Here is a 24,315-nt window from a genome sequence, read left to right as displayed (position 1 = left end):
CTTACAGATTTCTATACATGTTTGGTGGAGAGTACTCTGATTGGTTGCATAATAGCCTGGCATGGAGCCTCCAATGCACAGAATCACAAGAGATTGCAGAGGATTGTAGACTCAGCCCATTCCATCACAGGCAGTAAACTCACCACCTTTGAGGACATCCTCAAGATGTAGATCCTCAAGAAGGTGGATCTCAAGATCCAGAACATGTTTTCTTCTCATTCCTATCATCAGGGAGGAGGTGCAGGAGCCTGAAGACTGACACTCAATGATTTAGAGATAGCTTCCTCCCCTCTGCCATCACATTTCTGAGCAGTCCATGAACTCATGAACACCACCTCATTATTCCCCTCATTGAGGCTGTGAGTGGAGGTTAGGGGGATGGAAATATTAAATATTGCAAGTGTGACCATTAGATTTTATTAAACAATATTATTAAGGAATATGGAACCAAGTCATGTTGATAACCTTTAGTAACAGGTCATGAGATAGGCCCGGGGATTTCAGGGTTTGTCATGTTCGTGTTTTCCAAACTCATTACTGAACTTGAGAAATATAAATCAGAAATAGTGAAAGTGAAGAGCTCTGAAAGACTACTCCTTCAAGAGACTCATTCAATAATCCAAGTGCTCCTCTGCATTTATTCAATCCAGTTTATGATTGTGCAAAGGTACAGAACTTGGATAAATGTACCAAATATTTTCATTGCTTTGAATTAATTTTGGGATCTTATAAGCCTGTGATGTAAAAGGGTCATTTTGTGATACGGAGCATCATCTCACTGATCTTGGGTTAATTCTAATCAGAAGTTACATTTGTATTAGATCAAATCATATCTGAATAGTGTCTAAGCAATTGGACAGGAAATGAGAAGCCAGCACAAGGAGGTGACACAATAATAATGTTAGTAGCACTCTTAGCTTGAAATCAGAAGGTTCTAAGTTTAAGCTCTACTTCAGTGACTTTAAATCAATCATCCAGAATGAATTCTGGAGGTACTTTGCCTTGTTGCAAGTATTCTTTGAATGAGACACCAGGCTTGGGTCCTGTCTGCTTCTCAGATGGGAGGAATATCTCTGCAGGACAATTTTAAGGAAGAGCAGGGGAGTTTGATGCTGTTGTTGTGGTCAACGTGCATTTTAACCAACACCTGAAGCAGGTAATGTGATCATTACATTTCTCTCCATGGAACTTTACTTTGAGGAACTTAGCTGTCGTGCTTCCTGGTTTACAGGTATGACATGGCATAATGTGTAGTCCCAGTACCAATGAAGGACCAACCAAAAGTCTTGAATGACTACTGCCCAGTGGCCCTGATCTCATGCATCATGAAGACCCTACAGAGGATAGTCCTGGCTCAACTTTGACCCCTGGTTAGATCAGCTCTTGATCCCCTGCAGTTTGCCCAACAGGAGCACATTAGATTCGACAATACTGTCAACAACCTGTTGAACAGAGCCTACTGCCATTTGGATAAGCAGGACAGCACTGTGTGGGTCATGATTTTTGATTTCTCAAGTGCCTTCAATTCCATACAGCTGGCGGAAAAGCTCCATACAATGCAGGTTGATACTTCCATTGTATCCTGGATAATGGACTACCTGAATGGTAGACTGGTAGACAACAGTTTGTGCAGCTTCAGAACTGTAAGCAGCACTGGGGTGCCCAAAGGGGACTGTATTGGCTCCCTTCTTATTTACTCTGAATAACTCAGACTTTAGACGCAACACTGAATTATGTCATCTGCAGAAATTCTCTGATGACTCAGCAATAGTTGGGTGTATAAAGAGAGGATGAATACAGGGCCCTGGTGTCAGACTTTGTCAAATGGTGCAAGCTGAATCATCTGCAACTCAACATCAGCAAGACAAAGGAGACGATGATGGACTTTAGGAAGACTAACCCTGCACTGCTTCCTGTTACTATTGATGGTGAGGACATGGATGTAGTGAGGACCTACAAGTATCTGGAGGTGCACCTGGATGGCAGACTTGAGTGGAGCACCAACACAGAGGCTGTGTACAAGAAGGGCCAGAGTCACCTCTACTTCCTGAGGAGACTGGTTCCTTTGGAGTATGCAGGCCTCTCCTTCACAGGTTCTACCAGTCTGTTGTCACCAGTACAGTGTTCTATGCGGTGGTGTGTTGGGGCAATGGCATCAACACGGGTGATGGCAACAGGCTCAATAAAATGATTAGAAAGGCTGGCACTGTTATAGGAATCAAACTGGACACTGGACGTGTGGTAGAACAAAAGACACCCTGGACAATCCAAAGAGCACTATATGAGGTCATTTTTACTCTTGGCCATTAGGCTCTAAAATGAGTCAACCTATAGCTGGGGGAGTGATGATCCTCTCCTGTTAGACTGTTTGAGGTAACTTGTTTTTTATTCTTCCTTACTTCTACTTTGTAATATTTGTATACTTGTGCACTTGTAACACTACTGTGACACTATAATTTTCTTTGGGATCAATAAAGTATCTATCTATCGATCTATCTATCTATCTATCTATCAGTGGCTTAATAGCACTTTGAGAGTTCCTAAAGTTGTGAAGTAAATTACATAAATTAAATCTTTTTTAAAATTTTCTTTCATAGTTTTAAATAAACATTTGCTCTTAAAATGTCTACCCCTGCCCACCCTCTTCTAGTCACATCTTTCCTGCACCTGTACAATTGGTACACATCAGTGAAGATGTTAATCAGGTGGAAGGAGTATCGGTAGTTTCTGCCGCTGAGTATCACTATCTGATTCCAGGAAGTGATGCAATACAAGCCATTTGCTTCACTCTCACACCGAAGCATTTCCCTCATGGGCAAGCCCTGTAGAAGCAGACAAACAGGGCACAATGCTTTTTGGCAAACCCGGTTTGATTCCTGCCACTGCCCGTATGCTCTGCCCATGACAGTGTGGGCTCCCTCCTACAGTCCAAAGACATACTGAAGAGTAGATTAATTGGCCATTGTAAATTGTTCCATGATTAGAAACAAGAGAAAATTTGCAGGTGCTGGAAATCCAAGTTACACACACAAAATGCTGGAGGAACTCAGCAGGCCAGGCAGCATCTGTGGAAAGAAGTACAATAGACGTTTTGGGCCGAGACCCTTCAGCAGGACTGGAAAGAAAAACAGATGAGTCAGGATTAGATCTTGAGGGGTGAGGGGAGGGAGAAACACAAGGTGATAGGTGAAACCAGGAGGTGGGGTGGGGTGAGATAAAGAGCTGGGAAGTTGATTGGTGGAAGAGATAGAGGGCTGAGAAGGGGAAATCTAATAGAAGAGGACTGAAGACAATGGAAAAAAGAAAAAGAGGGAGATGATGGGAAGGCAGGGAGATTAGGAGAGAGAGGGAAAAGGGGATGGGAAATAGAGAAGTGGGGGGTGAACATTACTGGAAGTTTGAAAAATCAATGTTCATGTCATCAGGTTGGAGGCTACCCAGATGGAATATAAGGTGGTGCTTCTCCAACCTGAGTGAGCAACACATTGGGTGGCCTTCAACCCGATGGCATGTATGTAGATTTCTCGAACTTCTGGTAATGACCCCCTTCTCCTTTTCCCTCTCTCACCTTATCTCCCTGCCAGCCCATCGTCTCCCTCTGGTGCTCCTCCCTCTTATTCCTTCTTCCATGGCTTTCTAGCCTCCATTGGATTCCACCTTCTCCGGCCATGTAAAGAGAAGGCCGGAGAAGGTGGAATCTTCTTCTCTTTCACCAATCAACTTCCCCCCTCCTCTACCTCCCGGTTTCACCTATCACCTTGTGTTTCTCCCTCCCCATCAACCCCACCCTCTAACCCTGACTCCTCATCTCTTTTTCTCTAGTCCTGCTGAAGGGTCTCAGCCCGAAATGTCAGTCGTGCTCTTTTCCACAGATGCTGCCTGGCCTGCTGAGTCCCTCCAGCACTTGTGTGTGATGCTTGTCCCGTGATTAGGTTAGGATTAAACTGGGGGAATTGCTGGGGTGGTGTGGCTCGAAGGACTTGAATGGCCTGTGTTGTGTATTTAACATTTCAATAATGATTGAGTATTCTTGTATGAATGTATTTATGTTTAAGCATTTTTGTTCCTTTAAGTAATTCATTTCGGGTTATACGTGTAAATACGTGAATTGCATACATCATCGTGATACCATGTGATATGTGCACTCCTCACTTGAAGAAAACATAAAGTTAGACCCACATTTCAGACTTCTGTGTCTTCCTCTGGATTAGTTTAATGTTTTGAAGTTACAAAACGTAACATTGGCAATGAGGTATTTTTAAAATGTACCCAAGATGGTTACCAACCTGTTAAAATGCAGAGGTTCAAAACTTTAAAAAAAAATTGTTGAGTAAAAAATGCAACACAGCACATGCAGAGACATCGAGTTAAAAAAAAAGGTATAAGCAGAAGAATTCAGTGCTCATGAAGAGTGAGTTCTGGGTGATAATCATCAATAATTATAAATAAAGAGTAGAACTGGCTGGCTACATCGGTAAGATTGACACGTTTGATTACACAACAGGTAATTGGCTCATATGTACTGACATATTGGAACAGTATTTTGAAGCAAATGAAAAGCAAGTACCAAATTTTGCTGAATGCATTGGGTTTAAAGGTATACAGTTAATTTCTAAGTTTGACTGCTCCAGCTAAATCAGCAGAAATGAACTTTGTCGATATTATCAAAGTAATGCAGGAACATCTAGAACCAAAGCCATTTTTGGTTGCAGAGTGCTTTGGGTTTCATAAACGGAATCAAAAAGAAAGGGAATCCATTTCAGTGCACGTGGCTGAATTGAAGAGATCATCTGAGCATTGTCAGTTCAGTAATGGGCTTAATGGTACACTAAGACATTGTTTAGTTTGTGCAATCTTACAGGAAAGCATTCTAAAATGGCCCCTAACTGAAGCACAACTTATATTCAAAGGAACAGTTAAAATTGCTGTTCTAATAGAAACTGCAGACAGAGCTACAACTGAGCTGCTGGTCAGAAATAAAAGTGACTGTGAACAAAACTGCAGTGTCTAAACAGAAACCAGTCTGGCATAATAAATTGTGTTAACCACTGTGGCTGGGGCTCACATACACCAACCAAATGCAGGCTTAAATGTAACAAAGTGTGCAGAAAATGTAACAAAGTAGGATACATACAAAGAACACGTCGGGCAGTCGAAAATAAACAGACAGCTCAGGGAAGAGAAAAGGCTGAAAAGTCAATTTGCAATTTCAGAAAGAGCACTGGTCTGCATGGTGTTGATGAAAAATCTGATAACAGTGAGAGTAACACAGGATTGGGCAGCCTTAAGATTTACTATGTGAAAGCTAACAATAGACCAACAATATGATTTATCTCAAAAGTGAACGACAGATTAATTAAAATGGAATTGGACACTGGTTCAGCTGTTTCAGACATACCACAAAATGAGCTTGAGTGGCATTTCAAAGATTTTAAACGGAAGCCTGAAGATATCCAACTAAAAACTTTTACAGGAGAAAAGATAACTCCTGTGGGAATGACATTCATGACAATGAAATACAACAACCAACAAGCCACGTTGAGCTTGTATGTGGTAAAAAGAGGAGGACCAGCATTGTGGGGATGTGAGTGGCTGAGGCAACTACAACTTGATTGGAGATCCATTCACCACTTGCATGCCACGTTCCCTGCAATGAACCCAACTGAAAGTAAATTAAGAAAGGTATTCAATGCTGCTACAACTGTCCCCATGCAGAACACCATGAACCATTGCCCGACAGAGGACAAACAGGCATTGGTGAAAACATCTTTGCCTCTGGCTGGAAAGCACATTGGAGCAATGAAGAACCATGCTGTTCAGAGGAAGCGTGAAAGTGATGAAAGCAGTGGTCCGACTACAACAGTTTTCGTAGGCAACATATCTGAGAAAGTATCTTCAAGTCAAGTCACCTTTTATTGTCATTTCGACCATAACTGTTGGTACAGTACACAGTAAAAAGGAGACAATGTTTTTCAGGACCATGGTGTTACATGACACAGTACAAAAACTAGACTGAACTACGTAAAAACAACACAGAAAAAAGAACTACACTAGACTACAGACCTACCCAGGACTGCAAAAAGTGCACAAAACAGTGCAGGCATTACAATAAATAATAAACAAGACAATAGGCCAGTAAGGTGTCAATCCAGGCTCTGGTTATTGAGGAGTCTGATAGCTTGGGGGGAAGAAACTGTTACATAGTCTGGTTGTGAGAGCCCGAATGCTTCGGTGCCTTTTCCCAAACGGCAGGAGGGAGAAGAGTTTGTATGAGGGGTGCGTGGGGTCCTTCATAATGCTGTTTGCTTTGCGGATGCAGCGTGTAGTGCAAATGTCCGTAATGGCGGGAAGAGAGACTCCGATGATCTTCTCAGCTGACCTCACTATCCACTGCAGGGTCTTGCAATCTGAGATGGTGCAATTTCCGAACCAGGCAGTGATGCAGCTGCTCAGGATATTCTCAATACAACCCCTGTAGAATGTGATGAGGATGGGAGTTGGGAGATGGACTCTCCTCAGCCATCGCAGAAAGTAGAGATGCTGCTGGGCTTTCTTTGCTATGGAGCTGGTGTTGAAGAACCAGGTGAGATTCTCTGCCAGGTGAATACCAAGAAATTTGGTGCTCTTAATTATCTCAACAGAGGAGCCGTCAATGTTCGGCGGGGAGTGGTCACTCCATGCCCTCCTGAAGTCAACAACCATCTCTTTTGTTTTGTTCACATTCAGAGACAGGTTGTTGGCTCTGCACCAGTCCGTTAGCCGCTGCACCTCCTCTCTGTAAGCTGACTCATCGTTCTTGCTGATGAGACCCACCACGGTTGTGTCATCGGCGAACTTGATGATGTGGTTCGAGCTATGTGTTGCAACACAGTCGTGGGTCAGCAGGGTGAACAGCAGTGGACTGAGCGATCAGCCCTGTGGGTGCACCCCCCCCCCCCCCCCCGTGCTCAGTGTGATGGTGTTGGAGATGCTGCTTCTGATCTGGACTGACTGAGGGCTCCCTGTCAGGAAGTCTAGGATCCAGTTGCAGAGGTATGTGTTCAGGACCATCAGGCAGTTACTCGTGAAATGTAGCTTGGTTTTATGGTGGAAAAGAGTTCAAGGAACTTCAGGAAAGTTGAAAGCATTTGGCTATTGTGAGTATAAAGAAACAGAATCTACTTTCCATGCATTAAGGTTATTGTATGAATTTCAAGTGGGAGACAAAAGTTGCTTGTAAAAGTAAATGCAAAGACCAAAGCCCAGCTGCAAGAATGGAAGGCCAGAAAGAAAGGAATCACAGAGATACAAAATCAGAGGATTTATCTGATGATGCTGTGGATGAGGAAACCAAAAGGAAAGATCAGACCATAAAGGGAGCAAAAGAAGGATTCATAAGAGAATACTCCATTGAACTAAATGTACCTTCCCAAGATCAAGATGCTCAAACTAGAAGTAAAAGGAAGAGGAAGAAGGGTGGCAACCGCTGTCAGAACCACTTCTTGCAGTGTTAGAATTAACTTCTACAACCACCATGGAAAAGGCCTCAGAGCCTGAGATTGTTCTCACAGTCACCAGTTTCATCAGCCAAGCAGAGTGATCCTCCTTGTCAGGAAAGACATCTTTCCACAAGAGTAAGAAATCCTTCACAGTGATTACATCTTTAAGGATAAACAGGATAATTTAAAGTTTACTATGCTCTGGATGTCTGTACATAATAGTCGTATTATAAAATATACTGTGTATATGTAGTAGAGATGCATACTACATTGAGCTGCAGTTTGTAGCTAAGCTGGGAGGAGTTGTGTATTTAATATCTCAGTAATATTTGAGTAATCTTTTATATATATTGTTTGGCTAAGCATTCTTGTTGCTTTAAATAAATCATTATGGGTTACAGAGCCTATAAAAATTATGCACCCCTCTTGGAAGTTATCATGTTTTATTGTTTTATCACAGTGGATTTAATTTGGCTTTTTTTTTACTCTGATCAACAGAAAAAGGACTCTCATGTCAAAGTGAAAACAGATCTCTACAAAGTGATGTAAATTAATTACAAATATAAAACACAAAGTAATTGATTGCAAAATTACTCACCCTCTTCAATTCAGTAAATGCTCCTTTGGCAGCAATTACAGCCTTGAGTCTGTGTGGATAGGCTTCTATCAGCTTTGCACATCTGGACACTGCAATTTTGTCTCATTCTTTACAAAGCTGTTCAAGCTCTATCAGATTGCATGGGGATCATGAGTGAACAGCCCTTTTCAAGTCCAGCCACAAATTCTCAATTGAATTGAGGTCTGGACTCTGACTTGGCCACTCCAGGAGAAAAACTTTGCTGTTTTTAGTCTATTCCTGTGAGCTTTGGCTTTATGCTTTGGGTCATTGTCTTGCTGGAAAACATATCTTCGCCCAAGTTGCAGTTCTCTTGCAGACTGCATCAGGTTTTCCTCCAGGATTTCCCTGTATTTTGCTGCATACATTTTACCCTCTACCTTCACAAGCCTTCCAGGGCCTGCTGCAGTGAAGCATCCCCACAGTGTGATACAGCCACCACCATACTTCATGTAGTGGTGGTGTGCTTTTGATGATGTGCGGTGTTTGAGTTTTTGATGGCCAGAGATCTCAATTTTGGTTTCATTTTGGAATTTTGGAACCTTCTTCCAGCAGACTTCAGAGTCTCCTACATGCCTTCTGGCAAACTCTAGCCAAGATTTCATGAGAGTGTTTTCAACAGTGGCTTTCTCTTTGCCACTCTCCCATAAAGCTGCAATTGGTGAAGCACCTGGGCAACAGTTGTTGTATTTGCAGTCTCTCCCATTTCAGCCACTGAAGCTTGTAACTCCTCCAGAGTTATTATAGGTCTCTTCGTGTCCTTCCTCGCTTGTCCCCTACTTGCACGGTCACTCAGTTTTTAAGGATGGCCTGCTCTAGGCAGATTTACAACTGTGCCATATTCTTTCCATTTCTTCATGATTGACGTAACTGTACTCCAAGGGATATTCAGTGACTTGGAAATTTTCTTGTATCCATCTCCTGACTTGTGCTTTTCAATAACTGTTTCGCAGAGCTGCTTGGAGTGTTCTTTTGTCTTCATGGTGTAATTTTTGCCAGCATACTGACTCACCAGCAGTTAGACCTTCCAGATGCAGGTGTATTTTTACTACAATCAACTGAAACACCTTGACTGCACACAGATCGCCAAAAACAGATTTCCATTTAATTAATTATGTGACTTCTAAAACTAATTGGCTGCAGAAGTGATGATTTGGTATGTGCCACATTAAAAGGGGTGGGGGGGGGTGAATACTTATAGAAACATAGAAAACCTACAGCACAATACAGGCCCTTCGGCCCACAAAGCTGTGCCAAACATATCCTTACCTTAGAACTACCTAGGGTTACCCATTGCCCTCTATTTTTCTAAGCTCCATGTACCCTTCCAGGAGTCTCTTAAAAGACCCTACCATTTCTAACTCCACCACCACTGCCAGCAGCCCATTCCATGCACTCACCACTCTCTGTGTAAAAAAACTTACCCCTGACATCTCCTCTGTACCTACTTCCAAGATACAGAGGGGATATTTATGCAATCAATTACTTTGTTTTATATTTGTAATTAATTAATGTTGTAGATCTGTTTTCATGTTGACATGAAAGAGTCTTTTTCTTTTGATCAGTGTCAAAATAAAGTCAAATTAAATCCACTGTGATGAAACAATAAAACATGAAAACTTCCAAAGGGGGTGAATACTTTTTATAGGCACTGTATAGGTATAAATATGTGAATTGCAAACATCATCATGCTGCCACAGGATATGTGTGTGCCCGGCTAAAAGTAAACACAAAGTTAGACCCACATTTCAAGTTCTGTGTTACTTTAACGCTTTGAATTTACAAAACATAGCAGCCTGGAGTTAACGTATATATTATCCCCTAGCATTCTTTACAGAAATAACTATCCAATGCCACATTATGAACCTTTTTTTAAAGATGAGCTTCCTTCAGAACTCAAAATACACCAAGTCTCTGGTTTCTTGAAAATGGGTACTTCCTCTTTTGGGAACAAATTTGTTCTCTTCCTCTTTTCACAGTTCTCTATTTATCTCGCTTGTAGATTCAATAGGCTCTTTACATCATAGTTCACCCAGTTATTCCAGCTGATTGCTGAGGTTCCCAAGCTTCCTGACTTGTATTACTCTTTGGCTTTACTTGCTGTCATCTTCCTATTGTCATAACAGGGATAGTGTTCCCTTTGTCCTAATCGACCATCCACGAGCCTTCTCATCCAGCACATCATTCTCTGCAGTTCTTCCCATCTCCAACATGACCGGACCTGTTCACTAAGCGCATCTTCCCCCCCCGCCCCCCCCCTCTAATCTCCACGTTCCACAGGGATCACTATCTTTGTGACTCCCTTGTCCATTCATCCCTCCTGGTACTTATCCCTGCCAAAATAGAACATAGAAATCTACAGCACTTTACAGGTCTTTCGGCCCACAATGTTGTGCCAACCATGTAACCTCTGTAGAAACTGCTCACAATTTCCCTAGCACCTAGCCCTCTATTTTTCTAAGCTCCATGTACCTATCAAAGAGGCTCTTAAAAGACCTTATTATACCCACTTCAAACACCACTGCTGGCAGTGCATTCCATGTACCCACTGGTCTCTGTGTGAAAAACCTACCCCTGACATCCCCTCGGTACCTATTTCCAAGCACCTTAAAACTATGCCCCCTCATGTTAACCATTTCAGCCCTGGGGAAAAGCCTCTGGCTGTTCACACGATCAATGCCCCTCATCATCTTATACACCTCTATCAGGTCACCTGTCAGCCTCTGACACTCCAAGGAGAAAAGGCCAAGTTCACTCAACCTATTCTCATAATGTATGCCCTCCAATCCAGGCAACATCCTTGTAAACCTCCTCTGCACTCTCTCTATAGTATCCACATCCTTCCTGTGGTGAGGTGACCAGAAGTGAACACAGTACTCCCAAGAGGGGTCTGACCAAGGTCTTTTATAGCTGTAACATTACCTCATGGCTCTTGAACTCAGTCCTATGGTTGATGAATGCTAACACACCATATGCCTTCTTAACAACATTGTCAACTTTGAGTGTCCTATGGACATGAACCCCAAGATCTCTCAGATCCTCCATACTGCCTAGAATCTTACCATTAATATTATATTCTGTCTTCAAATTGACCTACCAAAATGAACCACTTCACACTTATCTGGGTTGAAGTCCATCTGCCACTCCTCAGCCCAGTTCTGCATCCTATTGATGTCCCACTGTAACCTCTGACAACCCTCCACACTACCCACAACACCCCCAACCTTTGTGTCATCAGCAAACCACCCTTCTACTTCTTCATCCAGGTCATTTATAAAAATCACAAAGAGGAGGAGTTCAGAATAGGTCCCTGAGGCACACCACTGGTCATCGACCTCAATGCAGAATATGAACCATTTACAACCACCCTTTGTATTTTGTGGGCAAGCCAATTCTGGATCCACAAAGCAAGGTCTCCTTGGATCCCATGCCTTCTTAATTTCTGAAGGAGCCTTGCATGGGGACTCTTATCAAATGTTTTACTGATATTCATATCCACTACATCCACTGCTCTACCTTCATCAATGTGTTTTGTTACTTCCTCAGAGAATTCAATCAGGCTCGTAAGGCACAACCTGCCCTTGACAAAGCCATACTGACCATCCCTAATCAGATTATGTCTCTCCAAATGCTCATAAATCCTGCCTTTCAGGATCTTCACCAACAACTTGCCCACCACTGAAGTCAGACTCACTGGTTTATAATTTCTTAGGTTATCTCTACTCCCTTTCTTGAACACGGGAACAACATTTGCAACCCTCCAATCCTCCAGTATTTCCCATCCATATAGATGATGAAAAGATCATTGCAAGAGGCTCAGCAATCTCCTCCCTCACTTCCCATAGTAGCCTAGGGTATATTTCATCCGGTCCTGGTGGCTTATCTATCTTAATACTTTTCAAAAGTTCCAGCACATACTCTTTCTTAATGTCTATATGCTTGAAGCATTTCAGTCTGCTGTAAGTCATCCCTACAATTGCCAAGGTCTTTTTCCCTGGTCAATACTGAAGCAAAGTATTCATTAAGTACCTCTGCTACCTCCTCTGACTCCATGCGCATGTTTCCACTATCACACCTGATTAGTCCTATTCTCACACGGCTCATCCTCTTGCTCTTCACATACTTGTAGAATGCCTTGGGGTTTTCCTTACTCCTGCTCACCAAGGCCTTCTCATAGCCCCTTCTGGTTCTCCTAATTCCATTCTTAAGCTGCTTCCTAGCAACCTTGTAATTTTCTAGAGCTCTAACCGTATCTAGTTTTTTGAGGCTTTCGTAAGCTTTTCTTTTCTTCTTAACTAGATGTTCTGCATACTTTGTACACCATGGTTCTTTAACCTCACCATCCTTTCCCTGTCTCATTGGAACATACCTATGCAGAACTCCATGCAAATGTTCCCTGAACATTTGCCACATTTCTGCAGTGCATTTCCCTGAGAACATCTGCTCCCAAGTTCCTGCCTAATAGCATCATATTTCTTCCCTACCCCAATTAAAGGTTTTCCCAAATTGTCTGCTCCTGCCGCTCTCTGGCACTATGGTAAAGGAGATCAGAATTGTAGTCACTACCTCCAAAATGCTCTCCCACCAAGAGATCTGACAGCTGACCAGCTTCACTTCCCAATACCAGATCAAGTACAACCTCTCCTCTAGTTGGCTTATCTACATATTGTGTCAGGAAACCTTCCTGAACTCACCTAACAAACTCCACCCCATCTGAACTCTTGCGCTAAGGAGATGCCAATCAATACTAGGAAAGTTAAAATCTCCCATCGCAACAACCCTATTATTATTGCACCGTTCCAGAATCTGCCTCCCTATCTGCTCCTCAATATCTCTGTTACTGTTGGGGGGGGGGGGGGGGTCTATAAAAAACACCCAGTAGAGTTATTGCCTCTTTCCTGTTTCTGTCTTCCACCCACACTGACTCAGTAGACCATCCCTCCATGGCTTCCTCCTTTTCTGCAGCTGTGACACTCTCCCTGATTAGCAATGCCGTGCCCCCACATCTTGCCTTCCTGTCTGTTCCTTTTGAAACATCTAAAACCTGGCACACTGAGCAGCCATTCCTGCTCCTGAGACATCCAATTCTTTGTAATGATCACAACATCACAGTTCCATATATTGATCCCCGTTCCAAGTTCATTCATCTTGTTTATGATACTCCTTGCATTAAAATAGAGACAACTCAAACCATCAGGCTGAGTGCAGTTTTGCTCTGAAATCTGCCTGTCCTTTCTCACTAACTCCCTACAAGCTGTATCTACTTGTGCTCCAACCTCCCCATCCTCTGCCTCTTCACTTCAGTTCCCTCCCCCCCACTCCCGCAAATCTAGTTTAATAACAATAGCTAACCTCCCCACTAGGGTTTGATCCCCCTTGGATTCAAGTGTAACCCGTCCTTTTTGTACAGGTTGCACCTGCCCCAGAAGAGGTCCAAATGATTCAAAAATCTGAATCCCTGCCCCCTGCTCAATCCTTCAGCCACTTATTTATCCTGCACCTCTTTCTATTCCTATTCTCGCTGTTGCGTGGCACAGGCAGCAATCCCGAGATTACTACCTTTAAGGTCCTGCTTCTCAGCTTCCTTCCTAACTCTCCGTATTCTGTTTTCAGGACCTCCTCCCTTTTTCTACCTATGTTGTTGGTACCGATATGTACCATGACCTCTGGCTGCTCACCCTCCCATTTCAGGATGTTGTGGACGCGCTCAGAAACATCCCGAACTCTGGCACCTGGGAGGCAAATTACCATCCTTGTTTCTTTTTTGTGCCCATAGAATCACCTATCTGTACCCCTAACTGTAGAGTCCCCTATTACCTCTGCTATCATCTTCCTTTCCCTACCCTTCTGAGCCACAGGGCCAGACTCAGTGCTAGAGGCATGGCCACTGTTGCTTCCCCCAGGTAGGCCAACTGCACTCAAAATGGAGTACTTATTGTCAAGAGGGAAGATCACAGGGGTGCTCTCCGCTATCCAATGCCCTCCCTTCTCTCCCCTGACAGTCACCCACTTATCTGTCTTCTGTGGCCCTGGTGTGACTACCTGCCTGTAGCTCCTAGCACCTCCTCACTCTCCCTAACAAGGCGAAGATCATCGAACTGCAGCTCCAGTTCCCTCACTCGGTCTCTAAGGAGTTGCAGCTCCATACACCTGGCGCAGATTTGGCCATCGGGGAGGCTGGGAGTCTTCTGGACATCCCACACCTGACACCCAGAACAGAAAACTGGCCTCGCAGTCATACCCACTACTCTTGCTAGAGGTGGATAGATGTTACCTACCTTGCCTAGGCCTGTCCTCGCTGAGCCCCGATCACCCAAAACGTTACTATTCTGACTTACACTACTCCGATGACTGCTCCACTAGACAGTGTCTCTCTTTTATTTCAGAGCTTTCTCAATGCCCTTGCACGATGACAACCTACTGCATCTGTGCACTTCTCCCTGACCTGTGCAAAGCTCACTCTCTCTTCAAATCAATCGGTCTGTCACTAATTAAGAGCGAGCAGAGCAAGAGCTGTACCTGCCTCATCACCTGCTCCTTCACCATCATTCATAGCCAAATAGTCCTGCCAGGTGAGGTGACACTACATCTGTGAGTTGGTTGGGATTTATTGTATCCAGTGCTCCTCTACTTCATTAAGAACTAACACAGATATGGGTACAGCTTTGCTGAGTATCATCGCTCTGTCTGCTGCAAAAGGCAGGATCTCCCGGTGGCTACCCATTTCAATTTGACTTTCCATTTCCATTCTAATGTCTATCCAGGGCCTCCTCTACTGCCTCAATGAGGTCACTCTCAGGTTGGAGTAGTAACACCTCATATCCCATCAGAGTAGCCTCCAATGTGATGACATGAACATTGATTTCTCTAACTTCCAGTAATTTCGTCCTGCGTCTCCTTCTCTCTTGTTTATTCTAGCTCCCCTTTTACCCCTTCCACTCGTCACCTGCCCATCACTGTCCTCTGGTACCCCTCCTCCTTTCCTTTCTCCCATGGTCCACTCCCCTCTCCTATCAGATGCCTTCATCAGCCTTTTAGCTGTTCCACCTATCATCTGCCAGCTTCATACTTCATCTCACCTTCCTCCTCACCTGGCTTCACCTATCACCTGCCCGCTATACGCATCCTCTCCCTCATCTTCCTATTCTGGCTTCTTCCCCCTTCCTTTCCAGTCCTGATGAGGGTCACGGCCCAAAACGTTTACTGCTTATTTCCTTCCATAGATGCTGCCTGACCTACTAAGTTCCTCCAGCAAGTTGTGTGTCGCTCTGGATTTGCAGCATTTGCAGAATCTCTTGTGTTTTGGCTTTACTTGTTCCTGGTATTATTTCAACACCACACTGTGAGACTGCTGCCTGATCCAGTCAAATGCTTCTTAACCTGCTGTTTGATACCAGCTCCATTTCCAGCCCCTCCACCAATTCTCAAATAGCAATTCCTTCCAGTGGCTGCCCAACTCAACTGGATGTTAGATGCAGTTTTTCCACCGTTCTCAAATCCAAGAATTTGCCACTTTAATTGAGTTTGCCTTTCTCTTAACTTCCACAAATGAAGATGGTTTTCATTTGCTTCTAGCTGACATTAGGTTCTTGGTGGTCAACGCCCCACACAACTGTTCTCAAACATGGGGATTTTTGCTGAGGTAAAACAAAAAGTTGACATAAGTGCTATGCCAGAGGCACAAGGAAGAACTAACTTCCTTCCTTTTGTCTTAGCAGGAAGAAAGTTGGAGCCTAAAATAAAATGTATAATTGTTCAAGCAATGCATAGGGCAGTATTGTCAAAACACATTGCACTCCAATTGCAGCCTCTTAAGTTTCCTGGCACTGCAGGTGCCTAGCAAAATTATGTGTGTATGAGTGTTGGCATTTACATGTACCCATGCTCCTATTTATTCTTTTTTGTATGCGTCAGCTTTGCATCTCTGTTCCTTAAGGATGTTCTAGCCCGTGATGGTAATGGGGATAAGCTCCCACCACCTATTAATCGCTTCCAATGGTCTGCGACTCAGATAGTCTCTGACAACAAAGTTCAACTCCTGTACTTCTACTGAGAGGAGAAGGGGCAAATGCAGGTTATTGGTACCTTAAAACCAGTCTCTTCGGCAGATGGGGCTCATCAGGCAGCAGTTGGCAGCTTAGCTAGGAGAAGGGAAACTCTGGTCTCAGACCTCTACTGCCTTGCGGCTACACCCACTTGTGAGGAGGTCTTCAGGAGTAAACCCCAAGAATCAAATCTGGAGCTGGAGTCCCTAAGGCATTCCTATGTTGAGTTCAAATTTGACTGGCAACCTACGATGCTACTGGTGTCAAATTATGCCAGTCTCTGTCATTCCTTTGGGTTCATCAGCTACACAGAGAGGGAGAGCTTGCTGTACATATTGTACTACCCTGGCTTGCCTATCTAGTAGCTGGGATGCAACACCTATGCTTGATCCTAACCAATGGATGGCCTCCATCATACAACCATAGAACATTACAGCCCAGAAACAGGCCTTTTGGCCCTTCTTGGCTGTGCTGAACCATTTTTTTGCCTAGTCCCACTGACCTGCACCTGGGCCATATCCCTCCAAACCCCTCTCATCCATATACCTGTCCAAGTTTTCCTTAAATGTCAAAAGTGAGCCCGCATTCACCACTTCATCTGGCAGCTATTCCACACTCCCACCACTCTCTGTGTGAAGAAGACCCCCCTAATGTTCCCTTTAAACTTTTCCCCCTTCACCCTTAACCCATGACCTCTGGTTTTTTTCTCTCCTGGCCTCAGTGGAAAAAGCCTGCTTGCATTCACTCTATCTATACCCATCATAATTTTATACACCTCTATCAAATCACCCTTCATTCTCCTACGCTCCAGGGAATAAAGTCCTAACCTATTCAACCTTTCTCTGTAACTCAGTTTCTCAAGTCCCGGCAACATCCTTGTAAACCTTCTCTGCACTCTTTCAACCTTATTAATATCCTTCCTGTAATTAGGTGAACAAAACTGCACACAATACTCCAAATTCTGTCTCACCAATGCAACCTCACCATTACATTCCAACTCTTATACTCAATACTTTGATTTATAAAGGCCAATGTACCAAAAGCTCTCTTTACAACCCTATCTACTTGTGACGCCACTTTTAGGGAATTATGTATCTGTACTCCCAGATCCCTCTGTTCTACTGCACTCCTCAGTGTCCTACCATTTACCTTGTATGTTCTACCTTGGTTCGATCTTCCGAAGTGCAATACCTCACATTTGTCCGCATTAAAGTCCATCTGCCATTTTTCAGCCCATTTTTCCAACTGGTCCAAATCCCTCTGCAAGCTTTGAAAACCTTCCTCACTGTCCACTACACCTCCAATCTTTGTATCATCAGCAAATTTGCTGATCCAATTTGCCACATTATCATCCAGATCATTGATATAGATGACAAATAACAATGGACCCAACACTGATCCCTGTGGCACACCACTAGTCACAGGCCTCCACTCAGAGTAGCAATCCTCCACTACCACTCTCTGGCTTCTTCCATTGAGCCAATGTCTAATCCAATTTACTACCTCTCCATGTAGACCTAGAATACCATATATACCATCTTTGTGTCTATTTTTGCAAGTACTATTCATTTGTGTCGCATGGACTTATATTTGAATATTTGCTTGTTGGCCTTAGCCATGTGCTAATGCATGAATGTACACCATTGTGTCTTTGAGGTGCAGATTCATCTTGAGTAACTACCATATCAACTGTAGGGCAATACAGGTTGGCACCTCCATATCTCTCAACTGTACTGATGTTAGTGGAACTAAATAGAGTGAAGCTTCTAACGTGTCATTTTTGCTGAATTATTAATCTTTGGATACCCCTAAAATATAAAAGCAGCCACTAGAAAGAAGTTCTTTCATGACTTTGTTGGTAAATACAGCAGGTCTCACCAATCTGGGATGAACTGACCTATCAAGGCAACTTCTAATTGTTTTGTTACTTGCTCTCAAGAAACACCATGCACAGCATGAAATAAGTGCATTTGCTTCATAAGTTCACCACATGGAATTATATGGTCAGTTCTGTTTAAAACAAACTTACGTACATAACTGTGCTTATTGTTTTTTGACATCTTCCTGTACAACCACAAGAAAGGTACACCCTACAGGGCAAACAACTCCCAATGTCAGCAACCCAAAACCAAACAGGAAATGGTGGAAATGCTTAGCACGTCAGGCAGCGTTAGTGGGGCAGGAAACAATATAACATTCCCTGGTCAAAGAACAGGAAAAGTGAGAAAACAAGCATGTTTTCAATTGCAGAGAGGGAGAGAAGTGAGAAGCAAACTGATTGTGATAGGTGGAGACCAGAAGTGGTAACACAAAAAAAAGGTAATAATAACCTTAAAACAAACGACATTTAGAGACAGAAAAGGAAAAGGAAACAAATTGAAATAGAAAGCACAACATTCCCTTTTGCTTCTTCTCACCATACAGAGCCCCAAACCAAGTGGAAAACTTATTTACTTGCACTTTTCATTCAGAATACCACATTTGCTGTTGACATGCAGTCTTCTCCATACTGAGATTTGGTGACCACTTTATAAAAATATCTTCATCAGTCTGCACGTTTCCGGTGGATCATCACCTTTATTTGTCCCCTCACTCCTGGTGCAACTTAGCTGACCTCAAATCTTGCTTTGATCTAATAAGCTCAATCAACAGCACCTCATCTTCCAACTTAACATAAGACAGCCTTCTGGAGTTTAACAAAATCAGAAAAGAATTCATCTTTACAGTTCCACTTTTTTTGTTTTTTGTTTTTTGAATTATTGACCTGCTGTCATATTACCTCTCTTTAGTCCTCAACCTCTCAGTTCCCTCCATTCCTATAGGCATTCACTCATTTTTAAATTTGACTCCAAACTTTTCCACTTGTGATAAAAGTTTTCAACAGATTGAGTTACTCCGCCGCTTTCAGTTCTTTATTTAATTGCTGTGTGAACTGCACTGTAATGAACCCCTGGACACAGACTGATCACCATGAAAAGAAAAGAAGCATCTCCTTAACTGTCAGAGGTAGAATTTTGTGTAAGCTGTATTGATTTGGCAGCCAGTTCCCATGAGGTAGTGGCATAAGGAAGATATAAAGAGACACAGATAGGTTCAGTGATTGGGCATGTGGTAGATCTGTCAAATGAAGTTTAACATGTTGAGCACTATCTGAGCTACAAAACACAAAGATATCTGAATATTCTAACACATAATTTGCAAAAGGTTAGTGTGCAGGTGCAGCAAGTAATTAGAAAAACAATAGCTCAGTAATAAACAATAATAGACAGTTGCATCTAATGGATTTAGAAGAGTGAGAGGCAACTTGATTGAAATATCAAATCATGAGGGCTCTTAACAGGTTGGATACAGAGATGATGCTTCCTGTTTTTGAGGAATCTTAACCCGGGTGATTTTAAGAATCAGGAATGGAAACATCCATTTAAGACATAGATGATTTTTTTTCTCTGTCTCAGAGGTCTGTGAGTCTTTGGAATTCTACCTCAAAAGGCAGTAGAAACAGAGTCTTTCAACAGTTTAAGAGGTACGTAAAGGGGAAGAGGGGTAACTGGAGGCATTGCGAGTGCAGAGGGCACAGTCAGATCAGAGAAGTTTGAGGGTCTAAGTGCCCTGTTCTTGCCACTAATTTGTATGTACTAATAAAGTTCTATATATGTGCTATAAGCCCCAGTGCTGAATCCTGCTCCTCGTGCTGAATCAAATTAATAACTAAAAATGCTGAAAGTACTCTGCAGTTAAGACAGCAAGTATGAAAAGAGAAAGAGCATGTTCCCAGCACTTTATAATTTCATTGCAGATTTCCAGCTTCTGGAGATTTTTGATTTTCATTCAACTTATAGTAGGAAAGTGCCCATGAAGACGGGGTAAAGGAGAATTATTTAAAGACGTTGAGAAGTCACTAAAGGGCCACAGAATCACACTGGCTGACTGAGCAGCAAGGGAAAATGGACACTGTTCTCACTGTGCTGTTGTAGTTACTTTGTAGTGTTATCGTGAACCCACATCCTGTCACAGGAATCAGCCAATCAACATTTGCACTGTTCACTAAGATCTGCAAACAACATGACTCAAATCAACCGTTCCTCTGCAATGTTACAAAATCACTTAGAAAACCATCTGAATTTTAGTGATATGAGTCACATCTATACGTCCATTGACCGGCATGGTGTATATTGTACAATATTTTCATTGAAGAATCACATTTCAACTCAAAATAATGCACTCCTGACAATAAAGCACTTTGAAATATGGTCTAAGAATCATTTCAATTCATTGTGCATCAGTCTCCAAAAATGCAGGCATTTCGACGCTACCACCTTTCAAGTATTTGTTGCCTTGGAACAGGAAGAGCCATATTTAGCAATGTTTGTCATGTTTTAGGGTATTGGGACACATCTGTATCTTGGTTCTATCAAAATTATATTGACAAGTATATCGTACACATCACACAGAGGCAGTACTAACTACAAAAATGGTAGACTCTATTGATATTAAATAAAGGTTAAATAATAGTAGTAACACCAAGGTTGACTCTGCTCATTTAACTCATTGTGTTTCATTACTGCAAAGCATACCCTTATCCATAATACTGATCACTCTTTTTCTTTACCTGTGACAACGTATAAGTGATCAGATCACGGAGAAGAAGCTTGGGTGAGGTTGTGAAGAGATTTGATTGTAAGAATTGTAAGATTGTAAGAGTGAATGTATACAAGGTTTTTGGACTGAATTTATTAGGGAGGATGAGCCAGCAGATATCAGTAAACTTGTGAGTGCTTGACATAATGGGAGAAGGGGAAAAGCAGCTTTGAACGGACTGGAATAACCTGATCAAATCTGTCCTCGAGAGACATCAAGAGTCAGGGCTGTGAGACCAGCTGAGAGGATGCTGGACTGGTTGAGTATGGAAACGCTGATGAGTTTCAGTGATGCGTGTCCATCAAGCTTACCGAGTTGTGACAGCAAGTCTTGGCCTGTTTTTCTTCCACTTAAACATGACTCAAGTTCCTTTGCTGCTGAGCCTAACGACCAGAGTGACGGTAGCCCTTCCATTTTCCCACAGATTTGTCTTTTATTAAGCACACAACCCATTATGATAAATAAGAAAGAAACTGGAAACACGGATGAAGTAAACTTTAACATTTATGAAAGGTGCTTTGCAATGTGTGGCTGCTTAATCACCACATCGCACTGGCACTTATTCAATCTGGGAAAGCACGTATTGCTCCACAGTGATCCATACACTAATGGTAAACATATTTTAAAGTGGAATTGTGCCGGGATTTGCACTGAATTGCTGCCAACAAGCCCTTTTGAATTTAAATTGAGCCCTAATTATGAATTCTGTGGATTGTTCTACATTATTATACACTATGATAAAGGTGTACAAAATTATCCTCCAAGAGGACCACAATCTTGTCGTGGTTTGGAGACTTGCATGCCTCAATGACCCAGAGAGCTACGTTGGCTGGAGTCAGGGCCTTGTGCTTTGGCTCTTGGTAGCATCACCCTTACAAAAAAGGTCAAAGGGTAGAGGCCAGACTAAGAGCAATCCAACTATCCTCCAGGTTCAAGAGTTCATCTCAGACCTAACAACCCTAACTGGTAAAACAAAATTGTTATGGAAACAGCAATGAAGTACCCCTCTAAATCTGATTGCGATGGTACTCCTGGGTCTCCACCCAGGACTTGCATGACTGACAGTAGTGAAAACCAAGAAGAGTCCACTGACCTGATGAAGGAAGTCCTGGACACTGCCAGAGATGGAGGACTTTCATTGCTGCCCTAAATGCCAGTGGCATAAAAGGCAGTAAGTAGGCAAGTACAAAATTATATGGGGAGTTGAGAGGCAGACGTTAGTAAATGTTTCCCCATAGCAGAGGTGCCTGTAAGCAGAGGACATGAGTTTGAAGTAAGAGGTTTAGAAGCACCTTGGGAAGAATTTATTTCACGCAGAGGGTGGATAGAGTTTGCAATACACTGCTTGAAACAGCGACTCTTGCAACACTTAAGGAATATCTAGACAAACACGCAAAATTGCAAAGCGTACAGGGGTTGGACCAAGTGCCGGTAAATAGGATTAGCACTGATCGTTAGCAAGGACATACTGTGACTCCAGTAATCTGAAGTATTTTCGATTGACACAGCACAAAAGGAGGCCATTAGTGCAAACCACAATGCTGTGCTTCGTAATTTGTGTAGCATTCATGTGGACACGCCTAAACGTCAACAGAAAAATGGTGAGCAGTAAACAGCAAAGGGAGAGTTTAAGTGATGGGGTCTGAAGTTCTTCACAGGGTGTTGATTTGACAAATATTGTGAAGACTAAGAGGGAGGAAGGGAAAATTAAGAATGGAGACATAAGCAGGGAGACTTTTGGCTGAAGAACCATAGACATTGTAGAGTGAAATGAAGAGGAGTGGATGGGGGGGGGGTATATAAATGGTAAGAGAAATGGATTTTGTATGATATACTGAAACATTTTATTGTTTGGTTAAAATTGACAGGTAAGCAAGTACCATAGTTCCACCAGTAAGAAATATTTCACCATCAAGCTCAGTAAATCCTTGCAAAGGATGGGTTTGCTGAAAGCTTGTCTACATAAATATCCAAGTGAGTGAAAATTTACTGCAGCAGTCATTTCATAATGCAGCTGCCACACGTTCTGAGAAACAGTAAGTAGGTCACTGATCTGATTCCTCTCTCACCAACTGTCGTGGCAACATGATTTATTTCCCCACAAACTGTCTAGCCATATACTAATGCGATCTCCATGATATAATAAAAAAATTAAATATATTTTCATATACATCTCTCCACAGAACGCTGTGTATCAGAGAAGTGCAATCAACCCCCACTAAAATGCAATGCTTTACGCATCACTTAGGTTTTGAAATGCACAGCAAGATTACAAACTCTCCAGCAAATCTCTCTCAATGAGCCTATACCTACAGTTTCCCAGGAATATCTAGATACATGCCATTTGCCACTAAATCCCACCACTTTCAACCATAGAATCAACCTTTACTGATTAGTAACTTCTCTCCTTTCCCCTGTAATCTCAATATTGAACCTAGTTCATGTAACCAGATACGCTCATGAATTGCAACATACAGGGGAGGGGATTTCCATGTCAGCTTCCAAAGCAGTCTCAGTCAAGGTATAAAGTAAACTGACAGACAGGAGGAAAGAGTGGATTAGTAGGTTAGGCTTTTGACTCTCTGTACCTATACGTGCAGAATCAGCTTTAAGGTTGAAATCCCAAACGTTCCGAGGTAGCTTGAGTGACATGGTCTCCCTCTTCTGAAAGGCTGGAGGAGGTATCTCGTCTTCGAAATGCACGCTCTTCTGTTCTGTGAGGGCAAGTCCCCGTTTCAGCTTATGTAGATGTCTGCCAACCCACATCCTTGTTCCGTACAGCTCGTCTGTGACCAGACGCAACCCCAGCGTATGCACAAGGAAGGATGGTGCTCTCTGTGTTTCAGTTCATAATTTTTAACAAAATGATCGGGCCGGTTTGTACTTGCTTCTCCCAGTCTTCAGTTCTCAGTTTCATGGGGACAGGTGTGCCCTTTGCAACTTTCTTGCTAAAGTTGCAAAGAAAGAAGTTTTTTGCCATATAAGGAAGTGGGTGTATGTTTCACATTCTGAGTTATCTAAGTATTAGGTAAAGTGCAAGCTTTTGCTAGCAGTTACTTTTCTCATTCGGGTGTCTTTCCTCTTTCTTTTAGTTCACTTCTACTGAGTTTCTGAAAGGAGTCATAAATGAAACTGAAGGTTAATCAAAGCAAATTAATTTCAAGAGGGTGAACTCATGAAAAGCATCCAGCCTAGATGGGGTACCTTGCCAAATGCTAAAGACCTGTGCTGATCAACTGGCTGGAATGTTCACTGAGATCTTTAACTTCCTGCTTCAGCAGTCTGATGTACCCACCAGCTTCAAGCAGGCTTCAGCTATACAGGTGCCTAAGAAGAACTTGATAACCTGCCTCAATGACTATCGTAAGTGGCACGTACATCCATAGTGATGAAGTGTTTTGAGAGGTTGATGATGAGACCTATCAACTCCTAAACAGGAGAAAGTCTGCAGATGCTAGAAATCCAAAGCAACGCACACAAATTGCTGGAGGAACTCAGCATGCATGGAAATGAATAAACAATTTATGTTCTGAGCCAA

The 24,315-nt window shown here is 42.7% G+C and overlaps 1 protein-coding gene across 2 annotated transcripts in view; it reads right to left on the bottom strand.

The window, feature by feature from the left end:
• The window catches only part of LOC140734659 (rho GTPase-activating protein 25-like), a 101,358-nt gene extending 77,831 nt beyond the window's left edge, over positions 1-23,527 (bottom strand). For both annotated transcript variants that reach the window (XM_073058918.1, XM_073058925.1), the window contains exon 1: positions 23,366-23,527. In XM_073058918.1, the coding sequence (XP_072915019.1) occupies positions 23,366-23,429 (64 nt within the window). In that variant the 5' untranslated portion in view covers positions 23,430-23,527. The remainder of the gene's footprint in view (positions 1-23,365) is intronic.
• Between the last annotated feature and the right edge of the window lie 788 nt (positions 23,528-24,315).

Source organism: Hemitrygon akajei, chromosome 1 (genome assembly GCF_048418815.1).
Source record: "Hemitrygon akajei chromosome 1, sHemAka1.3, whole genome shotgun sequence".
NCBI classification, from domain to species: domain Eukaryota; kingdom Metazoa; phylum Chordata; class Chondrichthyes; order Myliobatiformes; family Dasyatidae; genus Hemitrygon; species Hemitrygon akajei.
This window is presented reverse-complemented; position numbering and strand designations above follow the sequence as displayed.